At 43.4% G+C, this 15,766-nt stretch overlaps 1 protein-coding gene across 11 annotated transcripts in view; it reads left to right on the forward strand.

The window, feature by feature from the left end:
* The window catches only part of syne1b (spectrin repeat containing, nuclear envelope 1b), an 80,796-nt gene that overhangs the window by 27,209 nt on the left and 37,821 nt on the right, over positions 1-15,766 (forward strand). For 10 of the 11 annotated variants that reach the window (XM_030391914.1, XM_030391924.1, XM_030391923.1 and 7 more), the window contains 36 exons: positions 42-218; positions 1,845-1,985; positions 2,086-2,246; positions 2,419-2,569; positions 3,239-3,466; positions 3,545-3,643; positions 3,859-4,046; positions 4,231-4,354; positions 4,610-4,776; positions 5,087-5,240; positions 5,356-5,981; positions 6,110-6,289; positions 6,875-7,025; positions 7,177-7,335; positions 7,501-7,683; positions 7,797-7,898; positions 7,979-8,182; positions 8,329-8,536; positions 8,634-8,746; positions 8,853-9,058; positions 9,146-9,295; positions 9,405-9,696; positions 9,788-9,960; positions 10,044-10,353; positions 10,512-10,676; positions 10,816-11,172; positions 11,277-11,413; positions 12,058-12,235; positions 12,325-12,507; positions 12,678-12,821; positions 13,326-13,481; positions 13,810-13,974; positions 14,061-14,233; positions 14,401-14,554; positions 14,688-14,831; positions 15,083-15,247. In XM_030391914.1, coding sequence (XP_030247774.1) covers positions 42-218; positions 1,845-1,985; positions 2,086-2,246; positions 2,419-2,569; positions 3,239-3,466; positions 3,545-3,643; positions 3,859-4,046; positions 4,231-4,354; positions 4,610-4,776; positions 5,087-5,240; positions 5,356-5,981; positions 6,110-6,289; positions 6,875-7,025; positions 7,177-7,335; positions 7,501-7,683; positions 7,797-7,898; positions 7,979-8,182; positions 8,329-8,536; positions 8,634-8,746; positions 8,853-9,058; positions 9,146-9,295; positions 9,405-9,696; positions 9,788-9,960; positions 10,044-10,353; positions 10,512-10,676; positions 10,816-11,172; positions 11,277-11,413; positions 12,058-12,235; positions 12,325-12,507; positions 12,678-12,821; positions 13,326-13,481; positions 13,810-13,974; positions 14,061-14,233; positions 14,401-14,554; positions 14,688-14,831; positions 15,083-15,247 — 6,768 coding nt within the window. The remainder of the gene's footprint in view (positions 1-41; positions 219-1,844; positions 1,986-2,085; positions 2,247-2,418; positions 2,570-3,238; positions 3,467-3,544; positions 3,644-3,858; positions 4,047-4,230; positions 4,355-4,609; positions 4,777-5,086; positions 5,241-5,355; positions 5,982-6,109; positions 6,290-6,874; positions 7,026-7,176; positions 7,336-7,500; positions 7,684-7,796; positions 7,899-7,978; positions 8,183-8,328; positions 8,537-8,633; positions 8,747-8,852; positions 9,059-9,145; positions 9,296-9,404; positions 9,697-9,787; positions 9,961-10,043; positions 10,354-10,511; positions 10,677-10,815; positions 11,173-11,276; positions 11,414-12,057; positions 12,236-12,324; positions 12,508-12,677; positions 12,822-13,325; positions 13,482-13,809; positions 13,975-14,060; positions 14,234-14,400; positions 14,555-14,687; positions 14,832-15,082; positions 15,248-15,766) is intronic. The other variant, XM_030391920.1, reaches the window with a different exon arrangement.

Consider the following 15,766-nt stretch of genomic DNA (forward strand, 5'->3'; position numbering starts at 1 on the left):
CTTTTCAGATTAACTCTCTGAATGTGTCCTGTTTCCCATAGCAACTGCTAAAACGCCTGAAGCTGAAGAGAAAGGATGTCCAGCAGCTGATCACCAGAGGTCAGCAGCTCCAGGCTGAGGAGGGTCTTGGAGAGACTCTGCAGCAGGACCTGCAGAGTTTAGAGAACACAGTCAGCAAAATGGAGCAGAATATGGATTCACAGGAGCAAAGCCTTGAGGTGAGCAGTGGTACTAGCACAGTGAGTCAGGAAACGTTTGGTCGGCAGCGTTGGTGGATAACATATCACAGTCTCTGTCTGAAGAGACTGAAGTGGATAACCGGTTTCTTTTTGCAGCTGCCTTCGCAGATGGAAAAAAAAATGCTTTGATAAAAGACCTTGGCAAAACTTTCTTTTTCACCTGCAAAAACATTGTATTCCTCCACATGTTTCAGGGATGAAAAACAAATTGCGGAATTTAGAAAAATTAATCTTGGCAAAACCTCTTTTTTCACCTGTTATTCGATCATAAATACAGACCAGACGACAATTAAGATCAGACTTAGAAAATGGATCATCAGAATTATTTTCTTGCTTGCCTCTTAGGGCTTTTGTACTTCGAATTGACTGACTGACTTGTTTGTCTTCTCTTTTTCTATCCTCTAAAATCTTCTCTGTGTAATTAGTGTGAAACGAAGATATTGTGTCTGTCAATCACTGTCAGCTACTAAGCTGAATCCTGACAGCATGAAGACTGTCCTCACCCACTTAATATAGAAACAGCGCCTCTGTCCCTTTCTTCTGAAGGCTGATATTATGTCAGTTGAGTGTAATAAATTGATACTGACGATAGACACTATTTCACTTCTGCTATGATATGCATCTGTAGTTGTGGAGTTGTTTGTGATGGTTAGTAATGCATTTTTGTTGTAAAGTTCTGATGCCACGTAAGGTAAATAATAGTTAGTAAGTAAAGTAAACCCTGATGGATGTTCCTAATGTTCTGTGGACGGAAAAGAGTTCCACCAAGGGAAGGAGGAGAGTGATTCCTGTTAATGCAGTAGGCGTTGGAGCTGCAGCATTTGTGGAACATCGTCCTGAATGGAGGGTAGAGAGGTCTGATTGATGTTTTCTGTTGGAAGGACTTTTGCCCTCTGAGGCTTTACTGTTCCTTTTTCGAAGATAGCGAGGCAGCGAGTCAGTCATCACACCCTTGATGGTGCTTTTATAGAACACATGCAGGGATGGAGGAAGGAGCCTTGAAATGGAAACTTTGCTGTGCTGTGCTCTGATGCTCTATGGATCACAGTGAAAGATTCTCAGCGGGGCGCACATCAATAAATCTGATGTTTCTGACGCTGCGGCAGAACCTCTGCTGCAGCACCAGTGGGGCGAGGTGCCTGCAGACTGTACGCTGTGCTACCTCTGTCATTATGCTGACTCATCACAACTGCTGATAGAGCCAAACATGGTGGTGTCGTCTGCATACTTAATGAAGTGGCTGGAGCTGGATTGACAGCACATGTATCATGTGTCAGTGTGTGCTTTTAGGAGCGAACTTGATCCGTGATCAGTAAGTCATTATTTTTGTGACATTTTACTATTTTTGTTTTGCAAAAGCATTCATTGTCACATTTATCACTTTGCATAGTATTGATATTAGTGCAGATTAATTCACATAGCATCGTGCAGACTTAAAACAGTCCATTTTATAATCGGTTTTAAGGTCTGAATCGAATATTACGCTAAGATGTCTGGCCGAGGGCTTTAATTTGGCGGCCAGCGGACCAAGTAGGAGGTTGTTATCAAACTGTGCCATATGAAGTTGATTGGATATCAATGATTTCTTGGCATTGTCATCCTCAGGTCACACTGGCAGCCTGGCAGGAGTTTGACAGCCAGCAGGAGGCAGTGCACGAGTTTGTTAACAAGGCACGCTCATCGATGGAGAGAGACTTGAACTTCAGCAGCCCAGAGAGCCTCGCTGTTGAACTCGACCAGGCCAGAGTGAGTGAAGTATTCTTTGGTTTTATTCTTGACATTTTTACTGTTGGATGTATGTCAGCTAAACGGAGAATTAAACCAATATTGTTTACTTTGTAAATAGGTGTTGCTGAAGCAGTGTGAAGCAGAGGCCTCACACATGAACACTTTGCTGAAGAGAGCAACAGAAATCCAGCTCGGTCCGAAGAACAAGACTCTGCTTTTAAAACAAGCTCGTTCCCTCAGTGAGCAAGTGGACAAAGTCGAGACTGGACTAAAGAAAGAGTAAGAGGATGTACTCAGAATACATAATGATGCCAGATGAGTGAGGTCAATTAAACACACTCTCAATGACCCTGTAGTAAAACCAGTTATCTGGTACTCTGGATCTTACATGATTGTCAAGGATTATTTACTATTCCTGGGCCAATTTATAATTCATGCTCTTGTGTTTCAGTGTTAAGACTTTGGAAGACATGACAAGTCAGTGGGATAAGTTTGGAGCTGGATTCGAAGCCTTTTCCTTGTGGATATCTGACAAGGAAAAGCAGCTAGATGCACTCAAATCCTCTACTTTGCCTCTTGAGCAACAGATCAACACAGTAAAGGTACAGTATGGTGTATGATAAAGCAGCAATCTTAGCAGTCAGCAAAGCTGTCTTAAGATGTTAGAATGCACCAATACAGGCCTCCTTTTCCTGAAGTGCTGACAGACTGTCTCTGTTTTGCCTCCGTCCTCTGTCTTCATCACAAATGGAAAGCAGTAACTGTTCAGGCAGTCTGTGGTTTGTGTTTGACTAAGCGGTTTCAGTACTGACAACCTCAAGCTGTCACGATATGCAAGTGAAACAAAACATATGAAGGACAACAACATTTACAGTGAACAGTAACCAATACAGGCTACGTCTTTGCCACCAGTGGAGAAAGTCCCCAGACTTTCGTAAGAAAATCACAACATTTTGTGAGTTGTTGAACTAAGATAGACTTTAGAATTTATATTTATTCTTTTAAATTCAGCAAATGTTATAAGTATAAAGTTCTTTATTTTTGCAATAAACATTTTGTTAGTTTGTTCCATCCATGTATCTGCATATAGAGAAGGGAAGTAAGATTCAATTTAAGACTAAATTTGTCACTTGAGTTGCTTGTCAAGAGACATGTTAATGGCAAGTGTGAGGTGACAGACTTAAACATTTCCACTTGTGATCGGATCATCAGCCTTGATAAGTGATTATCTCAGTCTTGCTGTTTTGTTTTTTTTATTGTTTTGCATCCAGGTTGTTGGTGCAGAGCTTCAGGAGCGGTCTGAGGTTCCTTCTCAGCTGGAGGCAGATTCCCAGGCGCTGGCCCAGTTCGTATCCTCAGGGGAAGCAGCTCGCATTAAGGCCCGTCTGACCCAAATCGGCAGGTACTGGGAGGAGCTGAAGGAGAGCGTACAGCAGCTTGATGGACAGCTGGAGGAAAGCTCCTCTCACCAGCAGAAGTTCAAAAGTAGCCTCGATGAGGTAAATAGAGTTGTTACTTAAGATATCAGGACAGCTTACAGAGTAGAGAATTCAGTTTTGATCTGTTTTCTCTCCTAGCTACAATCATCTCTTAGTGAGCTGCACACAAAACTGGAGCATCCTATCAAATCCTGCACCTGCTCATCAGAGACCTACAAAGCTCTTCAAAACCACATGGTGTGTTCACTTTTGATGAAAAAAAAAAATACCTGAAAGGAAACAATTGTTTTCATTCACTTTGCATCTCTAATTTAAAAAAAATATATACATGCCAACAGTATTTGAAAATGAGCTACAAAGCTTAACACAGTGACAGCTGTTTGTTACTGTGCGTGTCTTCGAGCTGACAGGTAATGCTGTGTGAGTCACCGTCTTGTGTTGATGTCCCCCAGGATGTCTGTCAGCATCTGGAAAAGCTGAAGGGAACCTTGCTGTCTCTGTCAGCTGGTGCCCGAAGGCTCAGTGACAAAGAGCAAGCTGAGAGGACTGTGACAGCGCTAAACACCAGCTATGAGCAATACACACAGGAGGCAAAGGACAAACAGAGCTCTCTGGAAAACCTGCTTTCTCTTTGGCAAAAGTAAGAGCTATTAAACAGACCATTCATTTCATAATTGAAAGCAAAGTTAATAGGACCTCTGGCTGATACAATGAGAAGTGTTGTTAGTTAATACAATTCTCCATATGCAGCCAACATTGTGAACTGTGTATTATATCCATTTTTTTCTCATTGAGACAAGAGTCTTTCTATCGGTGTGTTTCAGGTACGAGAAACAGCGTTCAAACTTTGTTTCCTGCTTGGAGAGGAGTGAATCTGCCTCCAAACCAGAGAGTCAGTTTCTGTCGGCTGATAAATCCAAGCTCCGCACAGAGATACAAGATTTGCAGGTACAATACATATGCACATAGTTCTCCATAACACATCAAAAATCAAGTTTTACCTCAACAATTGATTTGGAAATATTTAAATAACTCCATGAGTAAATGGAAAAAATGTATTGACCTTGGTGGAGAGCAGACAGCGGACTTTTGCCCCCACAACATGATGAACAAAAGGCAGACACACAAATACATATTTTCACCACTCTGACTTTAAAAGAGAACATATTTTAAGATTGTAAGAAAAGTATGTGTTCCTCGCAGGCCTCACACTCTGAGGTCCATTCCCTGGAGCCTGCTCATGCTGAATTGGCATCTTTGGTGACATCCCTGTGCCCGACTGCACCAGAAGACAGGGTGAGGCAGCTGAAAGACGAGCTGGAGACCCTGCGACAGAGACTGCATGTTCAAAATGAAGCCATTCCTCACAGGTAAGATAATCTCAGTCAAATTTAAACATACAGATGCCATGCTGTGTCTGAGGAAGGAAGATCAGCGTGATTATGCCAGTTTCACAAACCTAAATATTTGCAGGTGTCCCAAAGGTGGTTAGCAGTCATAAGTGTATGCACATGAAAGATATGAATTTATTCATCAGTGTGTAAAGAGCAGGATTTTAAATATAGGATATGAATGTTCATCACAGGTGGAAATGGTTCCGACACCTGCAAAATACTATTAGACTAAAGCAGGTCCCTTCTTTACTGATTTTACTCATCATGCTGCCGTTTTGTCCCCCAGAATCAACGAGCTTCAGAACCACCTCTCGCTGGTGGAGCAGTTTGACCAAGCGCTGCTCAAATTCTCCCAGTGGAGTGAGACCATGCTCTCAAATCTGCACTCGGCCTCTCAAGTCAACATTAGCAACCTGCAGCCTGCCACCGCACAAGTAAAGGTAAGAACCACGCAGCCCACAATGTTACTCCTTTCAGAGCCACTTGGTCAGTTTGCAAACAAATAGAATCATGCTTCAGAGCAACACCTGATCCTCTATCAACTGCTTTTGACAGGAGACCCAGGTGGCCTTACAGAAGCAGTCCAGTGTGAGACAGAGCTTGGAGCAGCAGACTGAGAAGCTCTGTCAGTTCTGTGAGCCCAGTGATGCACATCTCCTCCGCAGCAGAGCAGACGGCTGTTTGCAGCCCCACCTGGAGGCCCAGCACATAGCAGAGCTCCAGTTAGAGTGCCTTGAAAGGCTCGAGGCTTTCCTACAGACCCACAGTGTGGCTGCAGGGGTGTTGCGGGGTCTGAAGCAGACTGTGGAGAGTGCTGGGAGCTGGGACCGCGGAAAAGTAGAGGAGCTGCAGCAGGAACTGGCCACAATTATCCCAGACATCAATCAGCTCGAGACTCTGGCTGTCAATCTAGACAGCAGTCTTTGCAAAAGCCATCTACACATTGGTGCGGATGAGGGTTCCCGTAAGTCATGCCGCATGCTGGCTGATTCGCTGAGTGCTGAGCTGGATGCTGTGAGGAACTTGCTTGGTACCAAGCAGAGTGAAGCAGAAGCCCTGGGGGCTCTCTGGACCTCATTTAGACAGCGTAAAGAGCAGCTGCTCAAAGCTGTGGAGGACATTGAAGAAAAAGCCGACCACCAGAGCTTCAAAGAGCCCAGCCTGCATGCACTACAGCAGAGGTAAATAGTGTAATCAGAGCAATATCTATTTTTAGAGAAATGTTATGATTCAAAACATGAATAAATGGGGCTATTTATACTTTGAGAAACATGTGCAGCAATAACATATGAACTCCTCTGTTTGTCAGGCTTAGGTTCTTTAATCAGATGGAGGATGAGCTACAGTCACACCAGCATGAGGAGCAGTGGCTGAGGGACAAGGGCAACCAGCTGGCCCAGAGAGATGCTGAGCTGGCTGGAGAGGTACTGAGGGAAATCAGTCTGCTGGAGACTACATGGGAGGACACCAAGAAGCTCATTACAGAGAGGTACTAAAGGAGCGGAAAGGTTTTTTCATGCTACTGAGTCAGGGAATGGTGCATGGTAAAAGCTAAAGACAATACTGAAAACAATAGCTGCTCTTCAGTAATGAGATACAGTATAACACTCCACAAAAACAGGGAGAAAGAGCTGATGTGGAGGTGGTATTTTTCTTTTTTTTATAATTTTTGCCTTTGTTGCAGATGTAGATGAGTCAAGGACCAGCTTTCAAAGATTTTAACTCCCTGCTGTCACTTACAATAATTAAAGGATAATGAAACAGTCTTTTTGGCAGAAAAACATTTACACACTGACCTCTTACCAACGACTGTCCACATTAACATATGAAAAAATGTGTATTTACTTGAGTTATTGTGAAGTGTGTTGCACTTGTGACTCCGTGGAAAGAATCGTGTCAATCTGAAATCCCTCAGCACTAAATGGAAGTGACATGTAATCTGCAAATGGCTGAAAAAATGACTTTTCTGCTAGTTCGTATTTTATGTTTCCACCTTTATATCCTCTATTATGGAATTTATATGTTTTTTTTGTGTTATTCTCATTTACATTAATGATCTCTGTTTCTTTGACAGACAGGAGCAGTGCAATGTCCTTGTTGAGCTTATGAGAGAATACCAAACCCTGAAAACGTCCATCAGCAGCATTATTGAGAGCACCGAGCCTCTGGTGGACATCAGCTCTGTTTTGAAGGACCACGAGGAAACAAGGAGGTCACTGACAAAGGTCAGCTAAATCTTTTATGTAATCTTTTTTGGAATTAGATGTTATTAAACTGTTTCACAAATCCATAAAAATGTATCTCAGTTCTGGGTTTTGCTTGTATCCCCGTTCATTGGAATGCTTCACATTTTTGCCGTCTTTACTCCATTTGTAGCACGAGGCAGTGAAGATCGAGATGGCCAGCAAGCAACATGAATTGGACCAGTTTTCCATTAAAGGGAAGCAACTGGTTATTGAGCTGAAGAAGATCCCCGACTGTGATGCTCAACTGCTGAAAAATGACATGGAGTCACTTGTTGATCAGTGGCTGGATGTAAGTTCAACTGAGCTGATGTGTCAGTAATGTACTTTTAACAGTTCTGAAAAACAACGGAGGCAGAGAGTAGTAAGCTGAGTTAGGCTTCTGCAGTTGCCAGATAAAAGTGCCAGAAACACAACAGATACTTAATCTTTCTGTCCGATTTGATCCACTTCCCAGGTGTCTGAGAAGATTGATGACAACATCGATCGCCTGAACCAGAGTTTGACACTGTGGGAAGACGTGCGAAAAATCAACGAGGACATTGAGAGTTGGACAAGCAGCTGTGTGATCGAACTAAATGAGAGCCTGAACAACCTCAATGACAGTCAGAAGGTGTCGGGAAGGCTCTCTAAGCTACAGGTAAGATGCTATGATGATGTCATAGTAAATAGCACTGTAATTGTATCTCAAAACAAAACAAAGCAACTGAGAATGTGTGTACTATATGCGCTTCTCATTTTATACATCCACAGGCAGAAATGGTCGAGAAGGAGCAGAAACTTGAGACTCTGCAGGGCAAAGTATCAGAACTGAAAAAATGCAGTCAAAGTCAAGAGACACCTGCTAAACTACAGGTACAAAAGATGATTATCATCTGTGTGTTGTGTTTTTCTGTTATGATACTGTATTTCACAATGCATTCTACTCTCGTCAGGTGCTGGAGAATGACCTTCGTAAAAAGATCAGCACAGTACAGAAGCTCCAGGAGCAGGCCAGGGGAAACCTCATGGACTTCACTTTCCAGAGGAAACAGCTGGAAGACTACATCTCACAAATGTCTGCATGGCTCAAAAGTATGGAGGATTCCCTTGTTTCCTCTCCTACGGGATCGGATCCCGAGGACATCTGCAGAGTAAAGGTGCAGCCCCAACAACAATAACAGATATACATTTTTTTTGAGTTGTTGAAGTTATAGATGGGGAACCTTACTTTTCTTATAGAAGACAGAGATGAGAATGTTAGCAAGCTGATTAACTAATAACCATTGTTGAACATGTTTTGAAGGACCTCCAGAAAGAGCTGCAAAATCAGCAGGGGAGTATTGACTCCACCAGGGAGAGCCTCAACACCTTGTGTAGAAAATATCCGTCGGAGGAGCTGGCTGGTTTGGGTTCAGCTCTCACTGACCTCATCAAGACTTACGAGTCTGTGAACCAGCTTTCTGCCAAGACGCTGGTGTCACTGCAGAACTGTCTTCAGCAGCAGTTCAATGGTGAGAAATTAGAGAAAAAAAATCAGTTTGAAATGTGTAATTTTGAGTTGTCCCTCAATGTGGTAATTAATTCTCTTTTTTTCTCCTGCCTCCTCAGATCTGGTTCAGGAGTTTCATCGTTGGCTTTCAGAGCAGAGGGAGATAGTGAAAGAATGCTCTGACAGATCTGGAGACACTCAAATTGTGGAACGAAAACTACAGAAACTGAAGGTAAAACTGAATCATTGTCTTTGATCAGGATGAAGGTAGAATTTGGAACATGCTCCTATCTCAAACTGGTGAGATGAAAGAATAAGCAAAACTGTGTGTTTGTCAGGGTGCCATGGATCGTGTGGAGGAGGGTGAGGTACGTCTCACTCAAGTCTGTGAGGAGGGAGAGAAGCTCCTGCTTCATCTTCCCAAAGCCAGCGCTGGGCAAGTCCAGCAGCACCTGTCCTCCATCCAGCAGGACTGGGACAGCTTTGTGGAGCAGTGCAGACAGAACCAACAGATCCTGGAAGACAGTGCATCTCTCATGAAGGGGTAAGAGACACATACAAACAAATTAGATCTGTAAAGGACTTTGTAAGTTGGCAATTTAGTAATTGGTGCATTGTAAATCCCTTGTAGCTTTGAGGGCCGCCTTAAGAAGCTCAGATGGTGGTTGGAACACATGGAAAAGCGGATGACCACAGATCTGCTGGAAGCTAATCAGCGCGGTCCTAAGAAAGCTGTCCTCGAGCAAGTGGAGGAATATCAGCAGGAAGTGCTCAAAGAAAGGTTTGTGTATTTACTATAAGAAAGTAAATGTTTTTTAATCGTCTCCAAATTTCCTCAATGTTCTGATGTTTTTTTTGCAATTTTAAATGTCTTTCTTCCATCCATGCAGAGATTCATTTGAGCGCTTAGGTCAAGAGGGCCAGGCGTTGAATGAAGGTGGACGAGGTGATGGAAGTGAGACGAGAGTGTCAGCTCAGCTGCAGTCGCAGCACCAGGCCTTGCTGAGACGTGTGAGAGAGAGACTGCGCAGCTGCCAGCTCACTTTACAGGAGCAACAGGCCTTTGAAGAGACTCTGCAGACTACCTGGACTTGGCTTAACGGAGTCCAGGAGCGCCTGGCGTCACTCAACAGTACAGTCGGCAATAAAGAGACTCTGGAGAAAAGACTCGGTCTCGTACAGGTCAGGGAATGTTTTATGGACACATTTTAAATCATAGAAATTACCTTATAGTTTTACCAGAGTTCATTCATGCCGTTTTGTATTTATACAGGATATACTGCTCATGAAGGGAGAAGGTGAGGTGAAGCTCAACATGACTGTGGGGAAAGGAGAACAGGTCCTTAAGCACAACAGAATGGAGGGGCAGGAGGTTATTTGTTCACAGCTACAGAGCCTGAAGGATGCCTGGGCAAATATGTTGATGACTTCCATGAGCTGCCACAGGTAAACTTCCCACTGACACCATAGCTCATATCAAGGCTAAATGCACTTCTTCATTTCTTATTGCGTGTTATTGTTGGCCACAGTCGTCTGGAGTGGACAGTGGCCCAGTGGACCAGCTTCCAAGAAACTAAAAGCCAGCTGCAGCAGTGGATGGAGTCCGTGGAGCAGGAGTTGGGGATGACTCTGCCTACGCAGCCAGGCCTCAAAGAGAAGTCCGCTTTGCTGGAGCGCCTCAGGGCCATTCAGGCTGATGTGGACGCTCATGCAGCTGCGCTTTCACGCTTGACGGACAAAGCAGTGGAGATGCACGAAAAAACTGGGGACCAGACCTTTGGACCAGAGTCGAGGGCGGAGCTCAATGCACACTTTGCTGATATCTCAGCTGTTGTCAAGGTGATCTAAACACATGCTAGTTTAAACAGCACTTCCAAATAATTGCTGTATATTAGATGATTCATTACAAAGAAACAGGGTCTGCCACAGAGATTGGTTCAAACAAGTTGATGCATATCTGGTAGTTGGTGTTTACATTGTCTTTTTTTACCTCAAAGGGTAAAGTACAGTCCATGCAAAGCATTGTGTCTGAGCATGAGCAGTACCTCGATGCTCTGAGAGACTTCAATGACTGGCTGATTTCAGCAAAAGAAGAACTCCAGCGCTGGTCGGACCTGTCAGGAGACTCAGTCTCCATTAAAAGAAAGCTCTCCAAGGTCCAGGTGAGTGATAAAATGCTGTTTTTGTGACACCAACTGGCCTAATTTAAGATTTGTCAAAAGAGTTACCTGACAAGTAGTCAATATATATATTTTTTTACTTAAGAGAGGTGACAATTGTGATTTCTTTTGCCTCTTCCAGGAATTGCTTGACTCTAAGCAGCGAGGCAGAGAGAGGCTGAGCCGGGTTCAAAGAAGTGGGGCAGTGGCGAGAGATCACACTGGCTCAGGGGGCTACGAGTCTATGGAGCGAGAGGAGGCAGCCCTCCTGTCATCATGGGAACAGTGGGAACGTGGAGCACTGCAGACTCGGGCTAGTCTTGAGACCACGCTATCCCAGATAGCCAGCTCTGAACAAGAGTTTAGTAGCCGGTCAACACAGCTGGAGCAAGACCTGCGGGACTTCAACCGTCAGCTACAGGACTGGCATCAGCGGTTGTCTCAAGCTGGGGGGAAAAACGATGGAGAGGAGGCTGTCAAAGGCTGGCAGATAGCAAAGGTAGGTCTCAGCTTAGGTTAGCTCCAATCATAAGCCACTGTCAATGGGAAACAAGCAATATGAGATGCCGTTGGTAATGAATTTTGTGGCTGTTTTCCACACAGGACACTTTGGAGGAGCTTGTCAAAGCCGAGCCGATGTCTGATAGTCTGAAGACCCAACTCAACGATCTGTGCCGATTCTCCAGAGACATGGGCACTCAGTCTGAGAGAGTGTCTGCTCTCATTAAAGATTACAATAGGTGAGGAACAAAGTCAAATTCTCTGATTCTAGCATGTTAAATGTGTACATCTTTGGGATTTTGGACAAAAAAAAAATCCACCATTTCCTAGACCGAAGAAAACATTTTAGAAACACTTGACAATTTATTTATTTTTTTTTTTATGTTGTTTGTTTCGGACATGTCAATTCATAAGCATCACATTTCATCATTGTTCAAATAATACAACACACATGGCCGAAAGGGAAAAGCGGGAGAAGCCAAAGCTTATCAAGTCCCGCCCCCATTACCCACAGTATAAAATCTTCATTCTGATCTTTTCTTGTCTTTTGCAAATTACTTTTTTCTTTTCTTCTCTTTTTTTCTATTGTTATGACCTTTGACAAAACATATTACAGCAGTAGCATATAGAGCTGAATTCAAGCTCTAGACAGTACATACAGATTACATGTGTGTCTGCACATGTGTCCATATTAGTCCATCATGAGTGAACAACAGTCTTAATACAATATGATACAGCTTAGTAGAACAAAACATACACATACACAAGATAAAATGCTTCCTTATTGGTCAAACAAACAAGTCAGAGACAAAACAACTTACAAAAGTCTGTGGATATACAAATTGATTAAACTGTTGATTTTGTCTTCCTGACTCGTCTCTAGTCTGAGTCTCCAAGCATCCAGGGAGTGCCAGAGCAAAGAGAAGCTGCTTGAGCAAGGCTTTCGTTCAGCCTTCAGAGAGTTCCAGCAGTGGTTGGTCAACACCAAGATCAACACGGCCAAGTGCTTTGACGCTCCTCAAAATCTCAGTGAGGCCTCGTCTAGCTTGCAGAAGATTCAGGTACAGCGCAGAAAATCAACTATCATGGAACATTCAGGCACGTACACTACAGGCTCGAGTTATCGTCTCATCTCTTCTTCTCTCGCCAGGAGTTTCTTAGTGATAGAGAGCTAGGACAGTCAAAGGTGAGCGGTGTGGTCATGAATGGTGAGCTCATCTCCAGTATCGCAGCTAAAGACAAAGTTGATGCAGTTCGGGTGAAAATGAACACTGCCAGAGAGGACTGGAAGAATATGATGGCCAGCCTGCACAACAGAGAGACAAGTCTACAAGTAAGCACCTGAACATCTGTTGTCACTGATCAGAGCCGGTTTGACACCTTTCAAGTCATGATGCCACAGGAAGGGGCTACTTGACAACTTAATAATTTCCTGTCTAGGGGACATCTAATCAGTGTCCCTATTTCATATATAATAATGTCGTCATATATTGTGTGTTTTAGAACCTTTTGTCCCAGATGAAAGATTTTGAGGCGAGTGCTGAGCCTCTCCAGGAGTGTCTGAATGTCACAGAGCTGGCTGTTCAAGAGAGCAGCACGCGGCTTCATGATCTCACAGCCAAGAAGCAAGAGCTTCACAAGCTGCAGGTACTAACATCCATCCGTGATGTTCAACACAACCCATGCTCAACTGCAACCACCGCTCAGTGCTCAAGGCTATTCTTGTCGTCTGCAGACACTCACCATTGTAGCTATGTTACCGTGTTTTAGCATTGCTATTAATCTTTCTGCTTGTGCTAACTGCCAGTCGCCTACTTTTTGGAATACTGCCATGTTTCTGCTCTTCTTTGCTACTCTCACATGTCCTCATAACTGTGTCTATCATAAAGATTAATACTTGGCTCATTTACAGAGGAAATGCTTTGAGAATCTATTCATTGTTTAAAAGCGTCTATCAGCCATTGTCAGACGCCTTGGTTGCACGTCATGACCACCAAGAGCTTTACCACCAGTAACATCGGCCAAATATCTCATCTGCTTTTCTTTTTGCCATGTTGCCATCTCTAACCGCTCAGCCTGTCTGAATTTAACTGTCTTTTATCCGTGTGTCAGCTTGCATGCCTCTTTGATAACCTGCTTGTGCTCTTCCAGTCTGTGCTTGAAGAATTAGCCTCTCACAAGATTCAGCTGAACAGGCTGAAAGAGAAGGCCCAGCTGCTGTGGGATGAACACGCGGCCGGCAAGGGTTTTGTGCACCGTGTCTCGCAGCTCTCTGCTCAGTACCTAGCTTTAACCAACCTGACCAAGGTACAGTAATGCCTACCAAACTGCCTGTGCACTGGGGCTTTTCTGGGGGTAGAGCTGGAGAGGAGGCAGAGGCACTAGACTGGATCGAGCTCAGACTTAACGTTATTTTACAGATGTTAAACAGTGAAGGTACTAACTCACCATGATTAAACACTAAATTCTTTCTTTTGTTACTGTAAGTCTTATACTTTTGGTATACAAGCTTGTTTACTGTATGTCCCATGTACCAAACTTTTTAAGAATCTGCATGAAATTATCAGTTTAAGCCTACTTTAAATTAACTTCACAAAAACCTTGAATGGTAACATCCCGGTTGGTGGTTCTGCAGGAGAAGGCATCACGGATTGACCGGATAGTCACTGAGCACCAGCTTTTCTCCCAAGGGTTGAAGGAGCTGCAGAACTGGGTGGTTGACACCAGCCACATGCTGCAGACTTACTGCGCCCCAACTGCTGACAAAAACGTTCTTGATAGCAGGATGATCAAGCTGGAGGTATAAAAAGTCGCTGGTGTTTTCCAGAATTAGTTTGAATACCAGTTATCGTAGTCTAATAAATGCACGTGTGATTTCTCCATCAGGCCTTGCTGACAGCTCGTCAGGAGAAGGAGATCCAGCTGAAGATGCTGATCACGAGAGGAGAGTCAGTTCAGAGAAACACCTCAGCTGAGGGAGTGCCTGCAGTCCAGAAACAAATTCAGGACCTAAAAGATTCCTGGGATGCCCTCCTCTCTGCCTCAATCCAATGCAAAAGGTGTGTGGGAAAAAAATGGAAAACACCTAGTCATGTTTTTCAAACAGCATTTTGGTAACTTCCACAAAAAGAGGAAAGTGGACACACTATCTACCTGCCGCTGCGACAGTTTTTGCCATATCATGTGCTGCACTGTCTGACTTTACTGTACTCTTTAAAATCATTAGTCAACTGGAGGGCTCCCTGTCTCAGTGGACCAGTTACCAGGAGGATGTGCGCCAGTTTGTGGCATGGATGGAGCGTGTGGAGGAGAGTCTTGACCCTACTGATAAACAGTGCCCAGAGATGAGAGACAAGACTGCGAATCTGAGCAAAGCCAAGGTTCTGCCATTTTCTCAGTCATACTGCATACTATCATGAATATTCTAATTCTACATATAAAACATTTAATTAAGTTCATATAGACTTAAATTCAGAATACTCAGAAATCAACGCCCCTTCTCTGTTGTTGCAGTTGCTGTATGAGGAAGTGCTCAGCCACAACGCCCTGTTGGACACCATCACTGCAAAGAGTGTCAGTATCTCTGAGAACTTTGTCACTCAGCTGGAGCTCCAGGATCTGCAAGAGCGCTATAACAATATCAAAGACAACGCCATGGTAATAAAAGAAGAATGTGCAGTTTGTCAAAGAGTGAATGTATATAGTTTACATTTGTGTAGCTATTTGAAAAGAGATACAAAAGTGAACTGTAGTTTCACAAATGTTGCCCCTTTTTATGATGATGATCCACTGTACCTGTCATAAGCTTCATTGCCATTTTTTAAATGTTTGAGAGTAAAAAAGTGTGAAATCAAATAGCTCTCACATTAGATTATAACTCAGAATCCATGCCGTCATTGCATCCTTAGAGGGCAGTAGGCAAAGCAGAGGAGCTGGTGAAATCGCACCAGGAGTATCAGAGGGGCCTCCATGCATTTGAGGACTGGCTGGAACAAGAACAAGAGAAGCTCGGCTGCTACACCCAACTGGAGGGAGATGTTGATATGCTGGAGGAAACTCTGCAAAAGTTGCAGGTGTGAAAATTATCAGGGGGAAATTTTAAAAATAAATATAACATGAAATGTTTAATGCTGTTACTACTAGGGGTGTGCCAAAATATCGATACTACGATATATCGCGATATTTTGTCTTGAGGTACATTATCGATACACTGGTGCCAAATATCGATATTTAAAAATGTGGCCCACCACCACCACCCCTTTTCGGAGGACAGCTTTATCTTTATTCAAACATAGGTATACAACCAAATACAATTTTAAAAATGGTTTAAGTAGCTCTGAAACCCACACATATAGATATTTAATGATAGTTGTAGTCAGTGTGTGTGTTAAGAAGAGACACTGTGCAATATACTCTTTGTTTACTTGGCTGTCATTCATGTGAAATTGATTGATAATGTTTCCTGTGAAATGGATTCAGTGCAGTCAATAAATTCTGAATTTCTTCAGTGACAGAGATATCGTGATGTATCGTGGATGAAATTTCTTGCAATATATCGATTATCGCAGAATCGCTGTATCGTGATATTATCG

This window comes from Sparus aurata, chromosome 16 (genome assembly GCF_900880675.1).
Source record: "Sparus aurata chromosome 16, fSpaAur1.1, whole genome shotgun sequence".
Classification (NCBI taxonomy): Eukaryota; Metazoa; Chordata; class Actinopteri; order Spariformes; family Sparidae; genus Sparus; species Sparus aurata.